Below are 24468 nucleotides of genomic sequence, written 5' to 3'. Positions count from 1 at the left end.
CCTGCCAGAGGTCAATAGTGCTCAAACCTGAGGCCCACAGCATGGCTTCCCAAGTCCTGGCCCTGCCTGAGGCCACTGGCGCGGCCTCCCATGTCCACCCTGACCAGAGCATCATAGCTCCACTCAATCACCTCACCCTGGTGTGCCTGTCCTAGCCTTGCCACCTGACCCCCATGAGTCTTTCCCAGCTCTGCAACCTGACCCCGGCGAGGACATCGTCACTCCTCCACCTGACCCCGGTGAGGATGTCACAGCTACACCACCTGACTCCAGCAAGGACATCATCACCTTGCCACCTGCCTCCTGCCAAACTGTTCCATGTCTGCTTCCTGGCTCACCTAGAAAGAGCGAGCATTCTGTCCCATGCCTGCCAGAAAACCATGGGAATTTAGTGGACATTTTACCCAGGGGGCAGGACCAACTTGTATTGTATTAGAAGGTGTTTCAGGAGTTGCACGTTTGGGGGGGGTTCTGTCATATAATTCCCCCTCAGTCCGAGTGCTGCATGCCGTGCCTAGCAGCTCGTAGCGCTACAGCTCTCACTTCTGTATAGACTATTGTTTGTTTACATTGCCACATGGGCTTTTTTTGGTTCATGTCTTGTCTCCTCCGTTGTCTTGTCACTGGTTTTCTCCCTAATGTGGCATGATTACACTCACCTGTGTTCAGTTTGCCCGTGATTAGTTTGTGTATTTATAGCCCCCATGTTTCCTTGTTCGTCGTGAAGTATACACACTGTGTCATTGTGCCAGTTGATACCAAGCCTTGATTTATTGTTTGTTTACCTGGGTAGGTCTACTTCCTGTTATTCATATTTTTGCCCTTGCCTGCTCTTTTTTTATGTTGTTTGCACATTGCCTGACCCTTGCCTGTTTTTGACCACGTTTTTTGAATTACGTCTTTGTTCTGTTGGCCACGATTAATAAAACAATTGAGTTCCTGCACCTGCATTTTTTCTTTCTCTTGAAATTAATGACAAACAAACAAAAAAAACACACAGCTTGTCTTGTTAACGAGAAAAGCGTAAACTCCTCTGTCCTGCAGATGTCGGAAAACTGGCACTGGAGACTCCATTGATAAATGTTAAATAAATATTTCCTATTAAAACTATTATTATAACTTATTAGAATGAGTGCATTAATATAAAATATCATTAATAATATTTGCAACTGTGCTACTTTCAGAGTTTCTGTTAAAGAAAATTAATAAACACCTTCTGACGAATCACAATCCTGAATTCAACCCTGCTCTTGTTCATTTACCTGCATATATAGTATCAATATAAAGATATTTTATCATGAAAATCACTCACACTCTTAAAAGTTAATTAAGGTAATAACTACGTCACTAAAACTTATAGTGTAATAAGCTGCTGATCGTTAAAAAATCCATCTCCAATAATAATATTTCTGCATGTAATGTAGCAATGTAAAATGTAATAAACTGCATATAAGCTAACACTGTGATTTATTATGCACATGTTATTATATTATGAACGGTTTATTACATTATTATTTGTTTTTATAACATTGTATTATTACATTATGAGTTTTTACAGGTGTGAAACCTTCATGAGCATGCAGATCTAAGCTTAACATGTTAACTTTCAACAATGTGAAGTATTTTCATGAATATAAGACTTTAAAAGTGGATATAAGACTATTTATGCACGTAAACGTACAGAATATAAGAGAATTTCTATGTTTGGACAAAGCTGCGTTACTGTATGATAATTTATTAGATGTTTAATACTTTCACAATATATGTAGAAAATCTGATGCCATTTTTAGATCAGTGAATGAAATAATACTTTGCTGGGTAAGCTACTTTAAAAATACAGGTAGGTAAAGCTAGCTATGATACAAACCACATCCCAAAATAACATAGCTACATTCTGAGCTAGGTTTTTGATCTTCTGATAATTACAAATAAAAACAAATGACACAATTTGTTCTCGTTAGCAAGCCATTTGTTTTTGATGAGAAGCAGTGACATAACATAACGTCTCTAATGTTACTAATGTTCTGGCTGTGTGAGCGAATTGGTCTCTTTGTCTGAATTTGTCACTGTTAACAGGATTCACAATTACAAATTGTAAAATTGAAACAAAACCAAAAGCCAAAATCGTTACATTTCCAAACATATTCACAAACGACCTCATGGTTTTCAAACGGAGAATTTACATAAGTTTACGTTATATAACCTGATCCACGTCTCTTGAGTCACTGAATCATTTCCATCAAGACTGAGATTCGTTCAGTGAATCAGTTGAGTCAGTGAGTGTAATGAGTTTCGTTTAAGTTATTTCAGCTGACAAATTATATTATTATTATTATTATTATTATTATTATTATTATTATTAGCTGTTTAAAACTGTTCAAGTTGTTTGTTGTCTACTGCTACTTTCAGACTGCACATTTGAACGAATCTGAATGAATCGTTTAACTCAACAGGCTCAAGGAACTCGAGTCAATGAAGAAAAAACCTCAAATGTTTCATCTTTAGTAGGCATGTCATAGGAGTCAGATCATGTTAATCAGTCTTGTTTTACTGTTTATTTTATATGTAGAGATTATTTTATGTGTCAAACAAATCAAGCATCTAACCTACAGTAATTTAATTGTAAATGATCCTCAAGGAAAGTATGCAGTCTTGAGATCAACTCTAAATCAAACACACTGAGGGAGAAAAAGACTTCATCATAACACGAGCAAATAACAATAGCTGCTCATGCCAAAGTTCTCGGTGAATTCTGGAAAGAGAAGGGGAAAAAAAGAGAAAGGGAGTGAATTTCACTTTTTGATTGTGTTCAGGAGTGTAACTCCACCTTCATCCACCTCTCACTTTATTCCCTCCTCCTGCAGCAGCTGTTTAAAAGCCTCTCACATTGGAGCCTCAGACAGCAGCTCAGTCAGTCATTATCTCCACTCCTCTGCTACTTCACTTCAGGAAGCCTCCTTACTGTTCAACTGGACGAGTTATGGCTGCTTTGCGTGATCTCCTGACGCTCCTGATTACGGTCCAGCTCCAGCTGTCCAGCACTTCCTCCCTCTCTCATCACACCGGCGTCAGGAAAAGCGGCAGCTCGGGGAAGCACCAGGGGTCCGTGTCTCAATCCCTGGAGGAGGGCACTTCGGTGCTGGTGCTAGGGGAAGCCTGCGGAGTGTACACTCCGGCTTGCGGACGCGGCCTTCGTTGCTTTCCTCCTGAGGGAGACCAAAGCCCACTGCAGTCTCTGCTTCAGGGGAAAGGAGCGTGTAAGAGCATCAAGGTCAGCATCCAGAGGACGACGACTTCAGGTACGAGCACCAAAACGCTGCTCAAGTACACCTCAGTAAATCATTCATGAAAATACCACTAAGTGAAGATTTGCTCTTTTAGCATTTAATTCTCAGGTGTGTGTGTGTTTGTGTGTGTGTGTGTGTGTCGGGGAGTGGGAGTGGGTGTAGGTGTAGGTGTGTTACTGAGGCGAAAGTTTAAAGATTGTATTTTCACTTTATTTGTGTAGCTTCTATTCCTAAAAATGTATTAAATTATAAACAACTCATTTGCTATGACTTTATCACCTTCCCAAACTTTATTTATATTTATATTCATTTTCCAAAGTACCATTTCTCTTTATATTTTTATGTAAATAAATATGCATTCATTTATTTTAAGATGTTAATTTGAATGAAAAACAAAGAATCGATTATTATGTATAATATTTAACATATAATCGCACATCTATGCAATATTTATTGGCATTTATTTATTCTGCCTGTTTTGTTGAATGTAATTAACATGTTAGCAATAATAATAATAATAATAATAATAATAATAATAATAAGTACATTTCTTTCATTCAAGGTGATAAACAAAGTATACAACATTATATACATTTATTTAAGGAAGGAATTAATAAATGGTACATATCTGATTAAAATAAGTGTACGTATACGCTGTGTAAGTAAATGAAAGGTTTAGGAGTGAAATGAGTCTTCATTTTGCTTCACTTCACGCATGTGTGCATTAAGAGTGTGTTTACATCTTACATTTAAATTGACCCACTATGCTATTTATTTACTTGTTTGTTTATATCATTATTACTTTTACACTCAGGGATGCACTAACCCAATTTTTCCCATGTTTATCATTCTGACACTGATATAACCGATCGAAGCAGCTCTCTTCAATCACACGTGGGTTTTGTGTGTGTGTGTGAGAGAGAGAGAGATTTTTTTTACGTGTGTGTGCGCGTGTGTGTGTGTGTGCGTGTGTGTGTGTGTGCGTGTGTGTGTGTGTGTGTGTGTGTGTGTGTGTGTGTGTGTGTTTACAGAATAATCTGTTATTGATTTAAACCAGAACTCAGTACTGGATCCTTTCTTCCAGGTTAGAGTTGCATTTCTGTTCTTAATAAAAAAAAAATAATAATAAATCAAATATTTCTCAACATTATTTTTTCAGGCTCTCAGGCTCCAGTTACTGACAGCTTGGAGAAGGTAAAAACACACGTTTTGTTTATTCTCTGCTCTAAAACACAATTTAGTGACTTAATTAAATTTAATATCCAGGGCTGTGTCTCAATCGTTTACTCTGAAGATCGCTTCCCTTAAAGCCCTCAGGTGTCTGTTTACATCCAATAGCAACACCACACACGCAAACTGGCATTCGTTAAAAAAAGAAAAGAGAAGGGAATAAAAACCCGCCTCTACTTTTTTCTTCATCTCGGTGATGATATATCATTTATAAAGCGATTAAAGTGATTTATATTCCGCCGGGTTTTTAGGGCCCTTGCCGGAGACTGCTGATGTCGCTGCTCCAGAAGCTCGAGCTCACTGTGATCCAGACTGATCGGGACATTTACATACCCAACTGTGACAAGAACGGATTCTTCAAGAGGAAACAGGTAACACACACACACACACGTAAACAGAGATATTTTGAGGTTGAAGTCATGTATAACACGAATCTAACACACACTAATACAGTTTCTCTTTCTCTCTCTCTCTCTCTCTCTCTCTCTCTCTCTCTCTCACACACACACACACACACACACACACACACATAATAAAAGTAACCACAGGCATCAACAGTGCTGGTTATTATTCTATTATTACATTCATTAATTCATTCATTATTAATTGTTTATTATTACTACTTATTCTACTATACTAACAAACTCCTATGTCAGTATTGTGTATCACGGATGGGACTTTGTTCAGACTGCGCTGTGAAGATCTATTCCTGTGAGAAAGACGGGTTAAAACAATCTTTTTTAAAAAATGTAAAGACTGATCAGTGAGCCGACCAATCAGCAGCTTCCATTTAAACACACACACACACACACACACACATACATACACACACACACACACACACAAGATACAGGTGCACACTGTAGGAACACCCCTTTCTTCTCTCACTCATTCTCACCCCTGCTTTTTTTTGTCTTTTTTTCTTTCTCTCTGCTTATATGATTCCCGTCATTTTTCTTTCCATAACTCTCTGCCTTTCTTACGTTGTCTTTAGTTCTCTCTTTCTCTTTTCATTAAAAGAGAAAGAGAGAAATTTCATTCATATTTTTATTTTTTTTTTAAATGAAGAATTAATTTGAAATCCAGTCTGACCCCCGAGACACGTCGCGGTGTTGATCTGTGGGAGAATTTCTCAGATGAAATGACTAAAACTTCATGATGACTCAATTATTCCTCTCTCATGCGTCCCGTTGTCCTATTTTGCTTTGTTTTGGAGCTTGAAACCCTGTTTTAATGTTAAATTGTCATTTCTGATTGCTGTTTTTTTCTGTCCCGTCCCTCAGTGTATGTCGTCTCGTGGGATGCAGCGTGGTCAGTGCTGGTGTGTCGACGAGAAAGGAAACAAACTCCCGTCCCGAGGCAGAGACGGTGCCATCACATGCAGCGCCTGAGTCAATCACTATTATTATTATTATTATTATTATTATTATTATTATTATTAATATTATTACATAATACTGAAACATGAAGAGACGGCGATGTGCCATGCAGTGCACTGAATATGTTTCACAATGATCAGATCCTCTATCTCCCCCTAGTGGCCTTGACCTTAACGTAACTCAGTATAATTACAACATCTGCACATTGCATATAACTCTCGCATTCTCCTGACAGTCTTATATGAAAGGTCTTTTGTACAGTGTTGAATTATCACTATACATGCTGAATTAGTTCATTGGAAGACATATTTTTATTTTAATAGCTGCACAAAAACACATTTATGTAAACACATGCAGCATTTAATTAGGTTTAATTTGATTATTTGGTATTAATCCAACACTGCAAAATGCCAATTAACACATAAAGCACTAAAACGACTCACACAGTATTTATATAACTTCTTAACACAATTTAATTGAATTAAAGTAATATATAGTGCTGAATAAACATCTAATGCATTTTAATTAGCATATGCAGTGTTGAAATAATAATCATCACAGTCCAGTTTCAGCTCACTTTTATTTAATTCTGTCTTTATACCTCATTTTTTCTCTCTTTCTATTTTATCTCAGCATTTTTATACTCATGTCTGTGTTCTACTTATGTATTTTAATCTATTATTATTACTGTTATCATTATTAATTTAAAGTAATGTTTAGTACAACTGAACACCTCTCATCACACACTCTTCAGTGATATATATGATGTGCTATTACTCTAGGTTTTCCATGTGACACAAAACATACGGTCTATTTTATTAAAATATGTACTGGTAAATTAAAATCAACGCATTTATTTATTGAACGTTTTCTCTTTTTTAAAAAAAAAATTATTATTTATCATAAAATTTGCAGATTTCCGGGCTCAATTTTGTCACGGCTCATAAATCTGTAATATTCAACGTTATTATTTTTTATTACGTTTTGTTCATATTTAAAATCTCTGTAACAAATGTAAATAAAGTGTTGCAACGAGAATGAAAGTGTGTTCTGTGCTGTTTGGGTCTGAGATGTAAAGCCATTTCTTATAGGTTTGAGGATTTAGAATTTCACTAAACCATTTTGGCACACAGTGAGCAAATATATTCTTTTAATGAATCGTTGGAAAAAATGAAGGGTATTTAGCCTGTTAAGACAAAAATAAATACATGGAATCTTTTCAGACAGGGAAACTTTCTGTCCCTGAGCCAACTGAAATATTTTTAAGAGTGTAGATTAAGAGAAATTAAACAAAGAGAGAAAGAGAAATGATAGAAGGACAGTGGGGAGGGGGGAAGATAATCTAAGAAAGATGGCAGAGAAAAGGTCAAATGAGGAGAAGAAAGAAATAAAGATGGACAATACAAAGATAAGACAAACAAGTGAGCAGAGAAAAAGATTAAAAAAGAGTAAAAGACATTAGAGAGAAAGAGCAAGTGTAGGAGAACGAAGCGAGAGAGAGAGAGTGAGAGACCAAGAGAGAGAGGGGGGATGTGTTTGTGAAAGAGAGAGAGAGAGAGAGAGAGAGAGAGAGAGAGGGAGAGTCACATGAGAATCAAATGACCATTAGCATGTTCCTTTGAGGCTCCACCAACACGCAGCAGCAGGAACCTCACACACTCTCGCACACTCTCAAACGTTCTCACACGCTCTCACACACTCGTTTACACACCTGCGCTTTCATAGCATTGTTCTAATCGTTCTTCAACTCCACACAGAATCCTCTGTGTGAAATGATTTTACATCAGCGCTGAGGTTTAGGACTGGAGGAGGAGGAGGAGTCATCGGGAGAAAAACACACACCTGTGGAGAGAACAAAGCGTCGAGTCGAGTCTCATTTTCTTAAACATGCCTTCAGAGAGTGAAGTCTCGATGATGTGCCTTTTAAAGCAGGATCATTTTTGAGAGCTGGGGACTGGAGCATCTGTTACACTGCGTATGTTACACGCCGTCTGTTACACTGCATCTGTTACACTGCATCTGTTACGCCGCATCTGTTACACTGCATCTGTTACACCGGATCTGTTACACTGCGTCTGTTACACCGCATCTGTTACACTGCATCTGTTACACTGCGTCTGTTACACCGGATCTGTTACACTGCATCTGTTACACCACATCTGTTACACTGCGTCTGTTACACCGGATCTGTTACACTGCGTCTGTTACACCGCATCTGTTACACTGTGTCTGTTACACCGCATCTGTTACACTGCATCTGTTACACTGCGTCTGTTACACCGGATCTGTTACACTGCATCTGTTACACCACATCTGTTACACTGCGTCTGTTACACCACATCTGTTACACTGCGTCTGTTACACCGCATCTGTTAAATTGTGTCTGTTACACCACGTCTGTTTCAAAGCGTCTGTTACATCGCTTCTGTTACACGGCATATGTTACACGCAATCTGTTACACCGCGTCTGTTACACCGCGTCTGTTACACCACATCTGTTACACTGCGTCTGTAACACCATGTTTACAACACTGTGTCTGTTACTCTGCATCTGTAACTCCACATCTGTAACACTGTATCTTTCACACCACATCCGTAACACAGTGTAACTCTGGAATCTGGAATTCTGCATCTGTTACATCGCATCTGGAACTCTGCATCTGGAGTACTTTGTCTGTAACACTGCATCTGTATTAAACAGCAAATGGCGTCCCCAAAATCAGGCTCCGTCTCGAACCCCCCGCCATCTAAACTGCGCCGCACCAAGAGCAAGAAGAAACACTTTGTCCATCAGAAGGTGGAGGTGTTCAGGGCCAGCGATCCTGTGCTGAGTGTCTTCATGTGGGGCATCAATCACACGGTACATCATCTCTACATCATTAACACTCACATTATTCAACTCTGGCACTGTTAGTTTACGCTTTGTGGATTCTCAGTAACATGACCAGCTGGGGGATTTAGTCTTATTAACTTGAGAGAAAAGGAGGCTGGTGAGAGAACCAGCTGCTACGTGAGAACAGGAACGAACTCGTTTCACAGATGCTCCAACATAAACATGGGGAATTTGCTGTGCTGTAAGAGAAATAAAAAACTTCAGGGTAGTAAGAGTAACTCTGCTTCATCACACCACAGGTCAGTGATATGGTTCAAGTTCCTGCGCCGGTGATGCTGCTGCCCGATGACTTTAAAGCCAACAGCAAGATCAAAGTGAACTACCACCTGTTCAACAAGTAACACACAGACACACACACACACACACACACACACACACATTGAAATCTATCAGAGATCTGGAGTAGTCCGTATTATCGGCCATTTCCTATGTGTTCCTTTCTTGTAATTAAGCTCACCTTCTAAATATTTTGTCTAATAATAGCCATCGCTGTTCTCGATTTTTTGTTGTTTCTGCTCTTCCAGTCATATACTACAGACATTTTGTCCGGATTTACAGATAAAGTCTGATGCTTCAGTGACTTTAAAGACTTGAACACGTTGGTATCAATGACTTTGCGAATCGTTAAGAAATCGTAAAGCATGCACACTTTTATGTTTGTCTAGTTCGATAAATCTTTTGTCTAAAGATTTGATTTAAGACTAACAAAAAGGTGACCAATCAGGTTACTGCTGAGTTCGATCATAAGTCTCTGTTCCTCTCTAGAAGGAGAATATATGTCTAAATTTCCTCATATCCAACGCAGAAGTGCGTTTTGTCTGTTGTTTTGGTAATAAATTCTCAAATCTAAAATATATTCAGTCCGGTTTTAACATTTACATTCATGTTAAACCAAACTATTTGCATGTTTTACTACAATGCAAAAAAAAAAAAAAAAGATTATGTATACATAATGGTCCATTTTGTTTTGCTGAGATGTTCCTGAAACAACATCGCTTCCAACCCATCACCGCTGGCTGATGTCATCATCGTGCGCTGACAATCCCTGAACAAAAATCCCTTCCTAACTCATAAATCGGTTTGCAAACCAAATCACCATGTTAATGAATTTAAGAAGAAAGTTTCTTAATTAATTTATAAAATATTGGCTATATTCAGCTGCAAAAACCAGACAAATTTAATAGTAATAATGTGTACATGTGCATAGCTAACGAACATGAGGATTGTTTATTAGCATTGCATAAACAAAATCTTTAATTTATGATAAAAAATGACTGAATCTCAGCACTTAACCCATCAGGTCTGCTGAGCTTAATGTTTTCCTCGTTTAATCGCCTACATTTATTGTATATTTTTAGGGAAACGCTTGCGATTTTGCCGTGGCATCATTTGTATCATTTGTACGATGCAGTCAACTTTGATAAATAAACACAGAAGAAAAACAACTCTTGCATTAAACCATGAACAAACAAAAAAACCTTTTGAAAAAAGAATCTTCTGGAATCTGTCTGGGAATTTTGAGCTTGTTTGGAGGATTTAGAGATTATGGCAGCATTGCAGATTATTTAACAGACTGTTTTTCTGTTCACTCTAATGAAAAGACAGGGCTTGAACACAGGAAACAAGGAACCTTTTTAGTTCCAGGACCTTTTTTACATTCCTGTTCCAGAGTCGGAACAGTGGAGGAACTTGCTTTACTGAGCATTGTTGATTATTTTTTCATATATAACACAAGGAAACGTTTTATATTAACCAACCTTAATAAATATTACTGAATATTTTAACGTTAATAAGCAATAATGTTAAAAAATAATGTTAAGCGTTAATTAACAATAAGTGATAGCAAAGTAACATGCATCAATTCATAGTCCATGTTAAGGTTAAATGTCAAATTAGTCAGCTTAAATTACCATACACTGTGTTACTAAATATTAATAATTAGCTAAACGTTGATCATAAATATTGGGACCCATCATTTGTTTTGGGTTTCTTTTTTTAGCCAATCGTATTAAAGATGATTAAAGTTAAGACAACATTATTGTGTTAATATTCCAGATTGTGATAAACAGAAAGTGAAAGTTTAATAAGGATATACTGTGTATCTTCACAGAGAAAACCTTCCTGGACACTTTAAGTTTAAAGAGTACTGCCCACAGGTCTTCCGTAACCTCCGAGAGAGATTTGGGATCGAGGATCAGGACTATCAGGTAAATGCTGGATATTTCAGTGTCCTGCCAAGGCTCCAGAGATTTTTGTTTGTTTGTTTGTTTGTTTGTTTGCTTGCTTGTTGAATGTGATACAATGGGAAACGAGTCGTCATAGCAGCTGAACTGAACTTTCAAGATGTTTCTTTACCCATTTTGTCGGTTTTATTCACGTTGTTTGATTTGTATTTTGGTATTTGAATATATGAGTTTGTGTCTTACAGCGCATATAGGTGTGATGGTCAGGGATGCACATACTTTTGGCCATGTAGTGTCTATATAAAGTCTGAGTCAGCCGTGGCCATGCATGTTACGCTTGACCATTAGTGGGTCATATCACCATAACATGTATCTATGCAGGGTAAACCTGTGCTAGGAACTCCATAACCTCCAGAAACGTGTAAAACTCATCCGGTCTGAATAGGGCTTTAGACAAAGAATGTTTTTTTCATCAAAAATCTATTTACATTGTCAGAATTGATCATATTGTCATTATAAGAAGAAAGAGAAAATGGCTGCAAAAAAAAAGATCTAAATGTTTATTAGGCGTTATTTTGAAAATGTCAGCTATAAAATCACAATGCCGCTACAACCCTAATCACAATCACACCACATGCGTTGCTCGGTTACGGCTTTGAACTTTGAAGATGATGTCTATCGAGTACACATCATGTATTCCACAAAATGCCTTTAAATCACAGCATATTTGTAGCACCAAAGTTGTTGGGTGTTTACTCTGGAGATGGAACCTAACACTGTACAGTATGTACTTCAATAAATGATACGTAATTCAATCAGCTTCATCGTATCACTCATTGTAAGTACTGTAAGTCACTCTAAAGGACTTCCTGGGCGACTAATCCATAAACCACACGTTGTTTTTCACCGTTTGTACATGTGACGCGTCTCATTCAGGTGTGTTTTTCCATTCAAATGCGTTTAAGACCACGTGGTTTTATTGTCGTTGGTGTTTGCATGAGTGTTTGCATGGAGCCGATCCCAGTGGGCTGTGTTCGTTCACACAACCTGAACACCTAAACACCATTCTCCATACCAGCAAGCTTAAACATCTGGAGATAAAGAACTGCTCTTCCCTCCATCCTGTAAAAATGCACATAATCAATAAACAAACAAATAATTCTTACATTTAATAAATATGAGAACAGATTAACAGCCAGAGAAGGAGTTTACATTTTTATTTATTTTATAACTAAAATATGTTTATTCCAACATTTCTATCAAAACTTTTTTGTTTGTTTGTTTTCATTTTGGATGGTTGGATGAATAAAAGAATTAGTTTTTTATTTGGTTATATATATTTTTAAACTTTTGTTTATTTATAAACAAGCACATTTATGTACACATTTATTTTATGCATTTTTTTAATCCAAATTTTATTGTATGCCATTTTATTTATTAAAAATCTGTATAATGATATACAACTTTACAAAAATGACACAGGACTGACAGATAAAGACTAAAAGTACAGACTTCTTTCTTGTCAACTTATTATTCCTTAATTTGATGTATTTCATATTTTATTTATATCCGTGCAGGCGTCATTAGTGCGCAGTTCCCCCCTAAAGGATGGCGACAGTCAGGATGAGCATCTCCTGCTCACCTCATACGACCGATTACTGATTATCAAACAGATTTCCAGTGAGGAAGTGGAGGACATGCACAACATCCTGTCCGAATATCACCAGGTAATAAAGTGATAATTTTATATCATTTGATACTGATAACACAATATTCCATTCATCAATAGCGCATCAAATTCCATGTTCAGTTGCCTGTTTATAACTAAAATCTGTCTGACTCTTCTGTTCGATTCATTTTTCTTTGCATATCTCTATTTTATAATATATTTAAAAATGTTTTTAAAAATTCCAGTATGTAAAAAATAAAACATTGAGGTAGACCTTTAAAAAAATTTACATAATTTGAAAATAACCACACAAAAAAATTCATTACTAATCTTTAATACCACACTGCTGTTGGATTCTGGATTGTGATTGGTCAGAAGGTGTTGATTAATTTTCTATAACAGCAGTTCTGACAGTAGTGCAGTTGCACATCACAGGTTTAGATTCATCGTTTTTTAAGGAATAACAAAAACCCTTTAAAGACATGTTATTATTTAACAAAGAAAAACACTTGAATTCGTTGACATGGTGAAGTTTTCTGTAAGGAGAAATGTGTTTATGTAACATTAATGGAAGGAGTCTCCAGTGTCAGCGCTATTAACTGTAGGAGAGAGAATAAAGAAAGAAAATAAAGAGAGAGAGAATAAAGAGAGAGAATAAAGAGAGGGCTGGTGAGGGAACGACTTTTTATAGCTGCTATAATGTAAGGGAGAACAGGAACTCACTCGTTTTACTAATTCAATTGTTGGTAAATTTCTGTGGTGTAAGAGGAATAAATACTTTAGGACATGCTGTTAAAGGAAAATAATCAACATCTGGGTGGTAACAGTAACTCCACTTCATCACACCACCCCATCTTGAATTATTTTACTGTTACAGCACAACACACACATTATTTAATTCGTACAGCTGTTGTGATTAGGCTCTGTGATTAAGGCATGGACCTGATTAAGGTGAGTAAGTACAGTACCTGTACTATATAAATACTTTATGCTCATGAATGTGTGTGCTTCCAGCACATTGTAAAGAGTCACGGCGTCACGCTGCTCCCTCAGTTCCTCGGCATGTACCGTGTTACCGTCAACAACGAGGACGCGTACTTCATCATCATGAGGAACATGTTCAGTCACCAGCTGACCATCCACACAAAATACAACCTCAAGGTAACGTGGGAAGGACTAATTCACGTTCACGTTTCCTGGTTTTAACAACATTCCGGCTACGCATGTAGCTTGTGGATGTGGAATAAAATGATTAAAAGCAATTATGGCTGGAAATAAAACCCAGGTCACTGGAGTGAAAGTACTGAATGTAGCCATAAGCCCACAGGATCGGGCCTGACTCCCCCTGGTGGTCAGGAGTGGTACTGACCAGCATTAACGAGAGTAAATTCTGCTGTTCTGTTTTGACCAAACCACTAAAGTATTTTGAATTTATACTGAAACACACCACTAGAGGACGTACATCTGACATATCTGGCTATTATAATTTCTTCATGTTTTTATTCTATTTTTTTTTTCTCTGTAGGGCTCTTTGGTGTCTCGTGAAGCGAGTGATAAAGAGAAGGTAAGAGTTTAAAAGATTATATTGTTGTTCAGCAAGGACTGTGTTCCAGATGGGTACTGTGTAGTTTGTTTTTTTTTTTTAACTATTTTAATCCATGTTAGCGTTAATAAATATATTTTAATGAATTAATAGTTAAATATGAACTATACTACATCTGATGCCAAGCAGGAATAAATTCAGGAGATATTAAATAAATTGCTGGCCCTCACAGGAGAAAGATCTGCCGACATTCAAGGACATGGACTTCAGGAACAACATGCAGCGGATTTATATCAGCGATGAGGAGAAGGAGAAGCTCATGGAGAAGCTCAACCGTGACATAGACGTGAGTCATGGCATGGACGTGAGATCATACACACACACACACACACACACACACACACACACACACACACACACAGACACACATATTACTATCCTTGTGAGGACTTCCCACTTCCATAAGTGGACATTTCCTTCCATAAAGGGAATCTTTTAGTTAAATAAAACCTGATGTTTTTGTTTTTCTTTATGGGGACCTCAATGTCCTCACAAGTTTAAAACTGTAATATATAATATTCCTATCTTTGTCTGGAAAATTGACTGGTAACCATAAGGAAACAGAAACAGGCCATGGTCAAACACACGTGCACACGCACAAATAAATAAATAAATAAATATTGTGTGTGAATACAGTATGACAATATTGCTTTCAAACATAGCTACTGTTTTACACACAATAATAGTTAACCAATGGACCTAGCTCACTATTACTTGTTTTTGCTAGCTCGCTAGTAGTTGTTTTAAGCTTCCACAATGCAAAAATCAGCCTAATGTTAGCTAGCTTCCTAGTGATGCTGTTTAATGGTTTTAATTTAAAAATAGTTAAGACTAATTTTACCTTGACTACTGCTTTACACTGCATACTTTAGACTAATTTGTTGTCAAACTTAACTACTGTTTTAAACAATATAAAAGCTTACTGTTAGCTAGCATGCTAGTGTTTGGCTTAATTACAAGTTAAAATACTTAGACTATAACAAGCTAGCTTGTTAACAAATAACTGTGAGCTGGCATTTTTTTTTCATATTTTTTCATATTACGAGTTTAAAGTGGCATTTTTTTTAATGGGATATGATCTGACATTTCAGAGTTGTTTAAACATAAAAATCTGATCTTTCTTTGCAGTTAATATTGTGCAAATATTGTCTACATGACAACAATGAGCCCTTAGTAGTAGTGTACTTTACTTTGCATAGTGTGCTTCTTGGTGTAATTATAAACACCAAATTTGTGACATTAGTTACAAAAATAGAAGCTTTATGTGTTATTAATTACACAACACACAGGATTGCTATTACTAATGTGCTACACATATCACACATATAACAATAAACCCTTAAGGAAAGATCAATACATTAAGGTGACATCAACATTACGCTGTACTAATATACATGATATATTGTGTATTTGTGTGTATATATATATATATATATATATATATATATATATATATATATATATATATATATATAATCATCAGCTGTGTTATAATGTAAGTAATGTAAGTGAGTATAAATGCTGAACATGCTGTTTAATGCTGATCTTTCCTGTTCTTGGTGAGGTTACTGCAGGTTCTATGGTCTTGTGACTGCTTGGCTCTGTCTGAAGTAAAGATAACAGTTTTAGTGATTTCTCAGCACCTATAGATCCGGTTTAAACAACAGCAGGAAAAGTGCACTAGTGAAAGAGGAGCTGGAAAAGATTCAAACCTCACATAATGTCTGTTTTATTACTGTGATGAAAAGCATTTCATTTAATTTATTTTCCTTATGTTAAAATGTTATTGTAAAATAAGTTTGAAATTCTTTTATAAGTAAGGGATAATCCACGGCTAGGTGTGCGTTACATGATTTTAACGCACAGCGTGGAGGCAAAGAACCACCAGATTGCATTAAAATGGTGTAACGCACACCTAGCCGAGGATTATCCCACTTATACCAGGGTCACTCACCAGTGTCGACAAGTTAAAGCTGTCATTGATGTTTGTGGTGCAAAATTTGACTGAAAGGATCAAAAAACGTTAATTTTCATTAGTTATTTTATATACGGGTCATTAGATCTAGAATTCCGCCTGCTCGAAATCATACACAGAGATACAGTAGTGCGATAAGATTACATTTATTTGAGTGAATTATAAAAAATATTTATTCGAGAGAGAGAAAGAGAGAGAGAGAGAGAGAGAGAGAGAGAGAGAGAAAGAGAGACTGACTGGAACTATAGATTTTCTTCTATATGAGGGGACTATGAGTGGACCTGGTGCTGCTGTGATGGGATTTTATGGGGGAAAAAAATCAATTCCCCATTCAATTCCATTGGCCTTTTCTCTCTCTGACAGAGTCCACACCTCCTAATATGTGACTGACACACAGAAGCCACGCCTCCTAATATGTGACTGACACACAGAAGCCATGCCTCCTAATATGTGACTGACACATAGAAGCCACACCTCCTAATATGTGACTGACACACAGAAGCCACACCTCCTAATTTGTGACTGACACACAGAGGCCACACCTCCTAATTTGTGACTGACACACAGAGGCCACACCTCCTAATTTGTGACTGACACACAGAGGCCACACCTCCTTCACTGAGATTGACACACAGAGGCCACACCTCCTAATTTTGTGACTGACACACAGAGGCCACACCTCCTAATTTGTGACTGACACACAGAGGCCACACCTCCTAAACTGAGACTGACAAAGAGGCCACACATCCTAATCTGAAAGGGACAAAGAGGCCACACCGTCTTTACAGGGTGTGATACACAGGCCACACCTCCTTCACTATGTGTGTGTGTGTGTGTGTGTGTGTGTGTGTATGTGTGTGTGTGTGTTGTACAGTTCCTCGTGAGGTTAAAGCTCATGGACTACAGCCTGTTGTTGGCGATTCATGAAATGGACCGAGGTGAGCGAGAGGAAGAGGAGGAGGATGAAGAATCCACGTGTGAGGAGGAGGACGAGCAGGAAAACAACGTGACCATGGTAGCATCAGCGTCTCTCAGCACATCAGCTGAGGGCGGGACCGGTTCTTTTCCCGCCCGTAGAACCATCACTCTGGCAGAGTTTGATCCGCGTGTGGATGTTTACGGAATCCAAAGTGCAGCCGGTGAGTTTTCTGTGTTTATGGATGAATTATTAAACTGAAAAAGGGGTTTATTGTGTAATTCGTGACATCTTTTATCGATTTGTTTGTGTAGTTGTTTGGGTTTGTGAAGCTATTTGTGGAGTCATTTGTAAAATTGTTCGTGGAGTCATTCATGAAGTTAATGACAGGAGTAAGAGATTAAACCCAACGCAGTGTCTCTGTTTCTCCTCAGGAGCTCCACAGAGAGAAGTTTACTTCATGGGGCTGATAAACATCCTGACTCATTACGACACCAAGAAAAAAGCAGCACATGCTGCAAAGACCGTCAAGCACGGAGTGAGTATCACAGCTACTGGGGTCTGTCTGCCTGCCTGCCTGTCTGTCTGTCTACCTGTCTGTCTGTCTGCCTGCCTGCCTGTCTGTCTGTCTGCCTGTCTGGCTGGCTGTCTGTCTGCCTGTCTGCCTGTCTGTCTCTCTATCTGCCTGCCTGTCTGCCTACCTCCATTCCATAAACAGAGGTGGAAGATCTGATACATCATGTTACAGCTGTCTGTCTTGATGTTACAAATGATTTATAATAAATGATAAATGATTGTTTGTCGTGTGTGTGTGTGTGTGTGTGCATGTGTGTTGCAGACAGGGGCGGAGATCTCTACAGTACATCCTGAGCAGTATGGCAAGAGATTCCTGGAGTTCATCGCCAACATTTTCACTCACTGAGTTCATTTTATCATAAATACTTTTATCCACAGTCACAGAGGCAGAGAGAGAGAGAGAGAGAGAGAGAGAGAGACAGAGAGAGAGACAGGGAGAAACAGAGAGAGAGAGAGAGAGAGAGAGAGAGAGAGAGAGAGAGAGAGCGAGAGAGAGATTTACAGAGGTGCAGGTGAAGTGTGTGACTCGGCAGATACAGCGCTGGGATTTAAACAAAACCTTCTGCTCACGACAACTGAACACTAACCACTGCTTATACGAAATGTCGAAAATGAAAAGAAAATGTATTTTACTGATAAATTCTTCTCTGTACCATGTTATACCTCAGATTATTGTCAGATTTAATATTAAATTGCTTTCCAAACAAAACAGTTACAAATGTTTTCACTTCATTATTAATATTGTGTTCATCACAAAGATAGACAGATAGATTTGACAGAGGCCACATCCTGTAACAGACACACAAAGGCCACGCCTCCTTCAGCAAGACTAACATTCAGAGAGGCCACACCTCCTTCACTAGAAGTGACACAAAGGCCACACCTCCTTCACTGTAACAGACACACAAAGGCCATGCCTCCTTCACTTGAACTGATAGGTGCACGGAGGCCACGCCTCCTTCGACAAGACTAACATTCTCAGAGGCCACACCTCTTTGACTCCTTCAATGGGACTGAGAAGCACATGAGACATGCCTCCTTCACTGGGACTGACAAAGAAATAAGCCATGCATCCTTCACTAAAACTAATAATCAGAGGCCACAACTCCTTCACTGGGACTGACAGACACACAGAAGCCACATCTCTTTCAGCAAGACATTCACAGAGGCCACACCTCATTGGCTAGAAATACTGTTCTGAGAGACCACGCCTCCTTCACTGTAATTGACACACAGGCCACGCCTCTTCACTGGGATTGACAGCACTACTGTAGATATTAATATAAACAAGATTTTATGCTAGCAAGATGTTTTATAAATGTTACTGTTGGAGGAACTCTTCCTGATCCTTTTCCCAATCTGTTTTTAAACATCACAACACCTCAACATGTTAACACAACATTTGCGTAAACATTCATTTTTGTGAACTTTGAAGCAAATTGTGAGAGGAACCGCGTTATAATGTATTATATGTCAAATATGTTACGGAACATTCTTATAGCATTATCTGTTGTAGGAAACTGACCAAAAGAAAAAGGTTAACCGTGTAAAATCATCAGTATTTCATGGTGTTAATGTTAAACGTTAATGTACAGCTCACAGCTATCTTAGCATGAGAAACTGGAATGAGTTTCAAGTGACGCAGTAGCAGTAGTGTGTGTGTGTGTGTGTGTGTGTGTGTGTGTGTGTGTGTGTAATCTATTGATGCACACATTGTTTTTGGACTGTTTATTGAAAACCGTTTCCTCTTCAGAAGGACAAAAGCTCAGAGGTTAATGATCGTTTTTACTGTTTCTCGAATCCTGCTGAGGAAACAAAATCCCTTTTTTCCTTTCCTATTATCAGGAAGTGCTAATGTTTAGGCAGAACATGACGTGTTTAGTCAGATAACGTGATTTTTCTTTGCGTGCATCTTGCTGAACCTCCAGTCGCACCAAAACAAGGAACCTGAGGGGAGTTCAGTCATTTATTCAAACTTTTTTGTGCATTTTTTGCATAAAGGTAAGTAAAATTCTCAATATCAATTCATGTAAAAACATATATAGTATAAATAAATTTTAATTGTGTAATCATGTAATGATGTATAATTATTCACTTACTTTACTTACAATTTGTGTCTGTTTTGTTGCAAGTAGAAAATTTTACTTTAATTATACTTTTTGTATAATTCTGTATAATTAGAGATTATTGGCATAAACTATTGCAGTACTGAAGAAAAATCTTCTAGGTTCAAATTTCTTTTTGTCTTTTTTAAAAACAAACATTTTTAGAGAGTTTTACTTATGTAAAACATTTTAATAAGCTTTATTTCAAAGGAAAGTATTCAGAATATCTCCATGCATTCACTAAATCTACAGTGTATTATGCAATAAAGGAAATGTCTTACTTCTACAATACTACTACTATTATTATTATTATTATTATTATTATTATTATTATTATTATTATCATCATCATCATCATCTTATACATTATATTTTACTCACCCTCAAGGCCACAAAATTCTGCATTGCTATTTCAAATTGAAAATGGTTACATGCAAATATATATATACACACACACACACACACACACACACACACACACACACACACACACACACACACACAGACACACACACACACTACCCGTCAAAAGTTTGAACACACTCATTCTTTATTTTGAGTTTTTCTCCACATTTTAGAATAATAATAAAGTCAAAAAAACTCTGGAGTAACCCAAATGGAACTATTGGAATTATGTTGTGATAAAAAAAATCCAAAATAAATCTAAATAATTTAATATTTTACCATCTTCCAAGTAGATGCCCTTTTTCGCCTAGAATTTCCAGAAATGTATTCTTGGCATTTTCTTGACCGATTTCTTGAAGAATTTCCCTGAAATGCTTTTTAAACAGTATTACAGGAGTTCCCACCTACGCTATACACTTATCGGCTGTTTTTCAGAATATTTCGCTCCAAAGTCTTCCGTTTAAAAAAAAAAGATTTTTTGGTAAATAAAATGTTAGTTTTCTAATGAAAGAAATGAATATGTATGTTTAATCATACACCTTCATATCAAAAGGTTTTTAAGATCATGAGAAACATTTCAGTTTCCTTGTTATTTCATGACAAATTAAGATTATAAAAGGTCTGCAATTGATTCCAAGTGTTGAATTTGATTTTGGTAGCTGTTCATTGGAACTCTCAATATGCAAATGGCCAAGACAACTAAAGTGGATGATCGCGGAATTCTTTCCTTGTTGAAGAAAAACCCCTTCACAACATCTAGCCAAGTCAAGAACACTCTGGCGGAGATAGGCGTATCATTGTCAAAGTCTACAATCAAGAGAAAGAAAAAACTCTGACCAGTTCTGATGCAAGATTAACTTGTAGCATAATGATGGAAAGAGAAGAGTATGGAGAACGAAAGGAAGGGCTCATGATCCAAAGCATACCAGATCATCTGTCAAACATGGCGGAAGAAGTGTTATGGCATGGGGTTGTACGGCTGCCAATGGAACTGGGTCACTGGTGTTTATTGATGATGTGACTGCTGATAAAACCGCTGATAGAAAGCAGGATGAATTCTGAACAGGACGGACCTTCACAGTCAGACGGATAATGACCCAAAACATATCGTGAAAGCAACCCAAATTAAATGTTCTTAAACGCAAGAAGGCTTCAACCCCATTGAGCTTTTTATTTATTTATTGGCTTAAAGACCCATAAACAAGCAGCAACTGAAAGCAGCTGCAGTAAAGACCTGACAAAACATCTCAAGGGAGGAAACTCAGCATTTGGTAACGTCCATGGGTTCCAGATTTCAGGCCGTCATTGACTGCAAAGGATTTGCATCCAAGTATTAAAAATAAATATTCAAAATTAAAAATAAATGTTAGCTTGTCCAATTACTTTTGAGCCTGTGACTCTGTAAAACATGGCTGTAATTCCTAAACAGTTTTTGTTAAACTTCATGAATTAAAGCTTAAAGTCTACACTTCAATCACATTTTGATTGCTTCATTTTAAATCCATTGTGGTGGTGTACAGAGGCAAAATAACCTAAATTTGTGACTGTTATCACAGTGTTGAAGGAGACCTGCATTGCAAATTCCAAAGCGATTTATTTAATAATGTAAATAATCAAGGCTGCTTCATGAAAATAAAAAATAAAGATAATTAAAGGCAAATAATGTTGTTGAATGCAAACATGTATTAAAATGGATGCTACAAATAAAATATAATAATACAATAAAAAATAATGTACAGTCAGTAACATTTTGACATATGGGTTTTTGCATGTGTTGGAGCTTCTGCAGTTTGTCTAAACTGGTTTGAGTTTTTGTGTTTGAACAGATGGACGCTGAGAACAATGACACAGACTGGATCCTTAACCACTGCACCGTCAAGGTGGACTGGACATCTCGGCGTATCGGTCTCTTCCTGCTCCACCTCTTCATGTTCATCGTGGGATTGATCATGAATTTGACTGTCGTCTGGGTAAACTGGCAGAGACGCCGCACACGTAACACCGTCATATTCTGCATCCTCAACATGGGCGTGGCCGATACCATGCTGATGCTCTTCTTACCCATCTCCATGCTCGAAGTTGCTTTAGACCACGTTTGGGTTTGGGGCAATTTCTTGTGTCGCTTTTCGAATTTATTCATCATGCTTAACATCCATGCTAGCTCATTTTTCTTAGCCTATATATCTGTTGAGCGTTATCTGTCACTGGTACATGGATCAGCACCAAAAATAACAGCCACATCAGAAAAGCGCAAGAGGAACATCATTTCTGTGGCCCTCTGGATTTTTGCTTTGTTTCTTGGCTCGTTAGAAACGGTACACGTTCGTGTTTTAGGATACAATGAACCGGGATGCTACCTGGTGCCTGAACATGACTTAGAGAAGTGGTTCAGCTCTCTCGTTATTATCCACTTTTTGGCGCAATACTTAATACCGGCTGTGATTATGGTGACTTTTAACATGCTAACAGCCCGAGCGGTGAGATCGTCTCCTGAAGTTCAGATCCGGAACATTGACGACATTTGGTTCCTGCATGTTTATTCCTCAGTTTTTATCATTTGCTGGCTTCCATTTCATCTAACCATGATCCTCATCTTGGTGGACCTGACACAACCAGATTTATTTACCTGCAACACAGTCGAGCAGCTCTTTTTCTCCTACACTGTCGTAAGAACAATCGCGTTACTCCACTGCTTGGCCAATCCCATCCTCTACAGTTTTCTAAGCAGGAGCTTCCGCAGCAAGCTTATTAACCTCATTTTGAGCCATTTGCCACAAGACGTTGTTGCTAATCAAGGAACAAATCAACATCCTGACCGAGTTGAAGGTAAAGGAAATGGAGGGAAGGCAAACAATATGGCTGAAAACAACACCAGCCAATCAGACGGAGGACCATAACAAAAAATGGATTGGTTCACATTCAAAGTTTGAAATGGAAAATTCAGAATTTTTTTTTTTACCATACACTATGTTTAATTAGTATTATTTACAGTTATGTTAGAAATACTAATCATATGTACAGTTAAATATTGCATTATACAATATATACAAATTTACAGCAAAAATTACATATGTGCAACCAGAAGATAATTAAAGATGTCTTATGATCATTAAAGTGTGTTATGTACAGATACTGCTAATAATCTAGCAAACTTCAATATTAAAATCCTGTCTTTACATTTTATACATATGAAATTTTGTGATATATGTATGTATAAATATCCCTATACACAGATAATAACATCATGTAATGAATCTACCAAACAATAGGATGCGCTGTTTTCAAATTCAAATGTCTAAACACACAGTTGTAAATGGTTGTGACCTAATGTGAAATGGTAGATTAAACTCTTTAGGTAGACAATCTTTAGATATGAATCATAGCTTGAGCATCTCAACATCAAACTCATCAATAATATAATTTCCTGCAATGATTTTACAAGAAAAAAAATATCTGTTGCTCAGTGTATTCAACATTTTCCCCAGTGATCAGATTGAGTCATACACAATGTTTACATGTAAACATTTACTGAAATTTATTCAGTGGTATGATAACGGCTATTTTATAATTCAATGATGCAATTTGTAACCAAAAATTAAAGCAAATCTAACAACGAAACATTAAAGTTTTCAAAACAGAACATTAGCACCCTCAAATATTAATTACTAATTTATTTTTACTAATTAATTTTTCTTTTGCTCTTAATATTTTCAACTGCCATTATCTTTTTTGTTGTCTACGCCCTATACAGTAAATTCTACGCCCTATACACTACATTCTACGCCCTATACACTACATTCTACGCTCTATATACTACGTTATACACCCTATACACTACATTCTATGCACTATACACTATTTGTGCACTACATACTATAAACTTCACTATAGAGCTGAAACATCTCAAATCGAGAACTAATCTTTGACTCATAAAAATGACACTGTGAACACACTACTGAAAAAAGCATGGGATTTGAGATGCAACTAATAAATGAAATCAGCTGTCATCAACTACACAAAAGCATAGCATAGGGACTCATACACTAGTGATGGCTTTCATAAAATATCTATGACCAGTTTTCCAGGGAAAAAAATTATATCAAATGTCAAAAAAAAAAAAAAAAATTTGATTTAATTTCTGGGCTTTATCATTGCGTATCATAACAAATAAATGTACATTTAACAAATATACACTTGGTCTTTACACAGCTACTGTGGAAAATAAAAACTACAGATAAGTTTGTATA

General features: G+C 37.2%; 3 protein-coding genes across 3 annotated transcripts; all 3 read left to right on the top strand.

Moving 5' to 3' along the window:
- The first annotated feature begins 2941 nt into the window (after positions 1–2941).
- igfbp6a (insulin-like growth factor binding protein 6a) lies at positions 2942–6573 on the top strand. Its single transcript, XM_053652697.1, has 4 exons — positions 2942–3299; positions 4447–4481; positions 4769–4888; positions 5801–6573. The coding sequence occupies exons 1-4, from the start codon at positions 2981–2983 to the stop codon at positions 5906–5908; spliced, it is 582 nt and encodes a 193-aa protein (XP_053508672.1). The 5' UTR covers positions 2942–2980; the 3' UTR covers positions 5909–6573.
- On the top strand, positions 6567–18720 carry pip4k2cb (phosphatidylinositol-5-phosphate 4-kinase, type II, gamma b). Its single transcript, XM_053652698.1, has 11 exons — positions 6567–7871; positions 8501–8756; positions 9029–9126; positions 10900–10996; positions 12550–12699; positions 13656–13802; positions 14167–14205; positions 14417–14530; positions 17094–17358; positions 17570–17673; positions 17974–18720. The coding sequence occupies exons 2-11, from the start codon at positions 8601–8603 to the stop codon at positions 18055–18057; spliced, it is 1254 nt and encodes a 417-aa protein (XP_053508673.1). The 5' UTR covers positions 6567–7871; positions 8501–8600; the 3' UTR covers positions 18058–18720.
- Positions 18721–19640: 920 nt separating this feature from the next.
- On the top strand, positions 19641–23397 carry LOC128625021 (G-protein coupled receptor 182-like). Its single transcript, XM_053653019.1, has 2 exons — positions 19641–19712; positions 22048–23397. The coding sequence occupies exon 2, from the start codon at positions 22048–22050 to the stop codon at positions 23116–23118; it is 1071 nt and encodes a 356-aa protein (XP_053508994.1). The 5' UTR covers positions 19641–19712; the 3' UTR covers positions 23119–23397.
- Positions 23398–24468: the final 1071 nt, after the last annotated feature.

This window comes from Ictalurus furcatus, chromosome 21 (genome assembly GCF_023375685.1).
Source record: "Ictalurus furcatus strain D&B chromosome 21, Billie_1.0, whole genome shotgun sequence".
Taxonomy (NCBI): Eukaryota; Metazoa; Chordata; class Actinopteri; order Siluriformes; family Ictaluridae; genus Ictalurus; species Ictalurus furcatus.
This window is presented reverse-complemented; position numbering and strand designations above follow the sequence as displayed.

Coding starts and splice junctions, on each gene's coding strand:
- igfbp6a (XM_053652697.1), top strand. CDS start 2,981: ATGGCTGCTTTGCGTGATCTCCTGACGCTCCTGATTACGGTCCAGCTC. Junction 3,300..4,446: donor CCAGAGGACGACGACTTCAG/GTACGAGCACCA, acceptor TTATTTTTTCAG/GCTCTCAGGCTCCAGTTACT. Junction 4,482..4,768: donor TTACTGACAGCTTGGAGAAG/GTAAAAACACAC, acceptor CCGGGTTTTTAG/GGCCCTTGCCGGAGACTGCT.
- pip4k2cb (XM_053652698.1), top strand. CDS start 8,601: ATGGCGTCCCCAAAATCAGGCTCCGTCTCGAACCCCCCGCCATCTAAA. Junction 10,997..12,549: donor TCGAGGATCAGGACTATCAG/GTAAATGCTGGA, acceptor ATATCCGTGCAG/GCGTCATTAGTGCGCAGTTC. Junction 14,206..14,416: donor AAGCGAGTGATAAAGAGAAG/GTAAGAGTTTAA, acceptor TGGCCCTCACAG/GAGAAAGATCTGCCGACATT.
- LOC128625021 (XM_053653019.1), top strand. CDS start 22,048: ATGGACGCTGAGAACAATGACACAGACTGGATCCTTAACCACTGCACC.